Genomic DNA, 726 nt, shown 5'->3' with positions numbered 1-726 from the left:
CTCCTGGAGTACCGGCTGCGCAAGGCCGAGCGCCGCAGCCTGCGTGTGGCCCAGACGGGACAGGTGGACAGCGAGCTCATCCACACCCTTGAGCAGGATGTCAAGGTGAGGCTGAGAGGGTGACATTCCCATCTGGGCAGTCCCCAGGTCCCCCTGAGTGGTTTTTGGTGAGATGCAGACATGGTGGCTGGCGAGGCGTGAGGAGGGGACAGGGGATGCTGGGGTTCAGGGGCATCACCATTCCCCGCTCACAGCGGCGAGGTGCGAAGTGGGGAGCAGCACTCTTGGCTCACAGGTGAGCTGAGCATGGGGGCATTTGGGAGGATCCTGGCAGTGGAGAGGGCCAATGTTGCTCGAGGATGGCGTCCCGCAGTGCCATATGCAAGGGTCATATGGACCCTTGTGTGCCCCGGGGTTGAGCTCCCTTATCCTACACCGATGGGGACAGGATGGGGCCACTGCCGTGGGCTGGAGCAGCATGAGGGGACCAGCACCCTGGGGAGCTGGGAGCTGTCTCAGCCCTCAGGGAAGCCTTTCCAAGCCCTGGGCATTGCAGCCAGGTGGGCTGGGGCAGGGACAAGGGGATTTCTGCCGAGGGACATGGCCGCGCTGTCGCCAGTCAGTGGTCCTCGAGGAGCTGCTGGTGCCAGCGAATGATTGCTGAGGCCTCTTGCCAACACAGCCGCTGCCAGGAGGGGGTGAGGGGGCAGCCGGAGACGGCTCAGG

General features: G+C 64.6%; 1 protein-coding gene across 1 annotated transcript in view; it reads left to right on the top strand.

Moving 5' to 3' along the window:
• Nucleotides 1-726, top strand: part of SOGA1 (suppressor of glucose, autophagy associated 1) — a gene marked incomplete at its 3' end in the record, with an annotated part of 15,523 nt that overhangs the window by 228 nt on the left and 14,569 nt on the right. The window contains 1 exon segment of the mRNA XM_010144363.1: nt 2-105. Within this exon segment, the coding sequence (XP_010142665.1) occupies nt 2-105 (104 nt within the window).

The sequence above is a fragment of the Buceros rhinoceros genome, unplaced genomic scaffold (genome assembly GCF_000710305.1).
Source record: "Buceros rhinoceros silvestris isolate BGI_N320 unplaced genomic scaffold, ASM71030v1 scaffold38130, whole genome shotgun sequence".
In the NCBI taxonomy this organism is placed as follows: domain Eukaryota; kingdom Metazoa; phylum Chordata; class Aves; order Bucerotiformes; family Bucerotidae; genus Buceros; species Buceros rhinoceros.
Note: the sequence above shows the minus strand (reverse complement) of the source record. Positions and strands in the feature narration are given on the sequence as shown.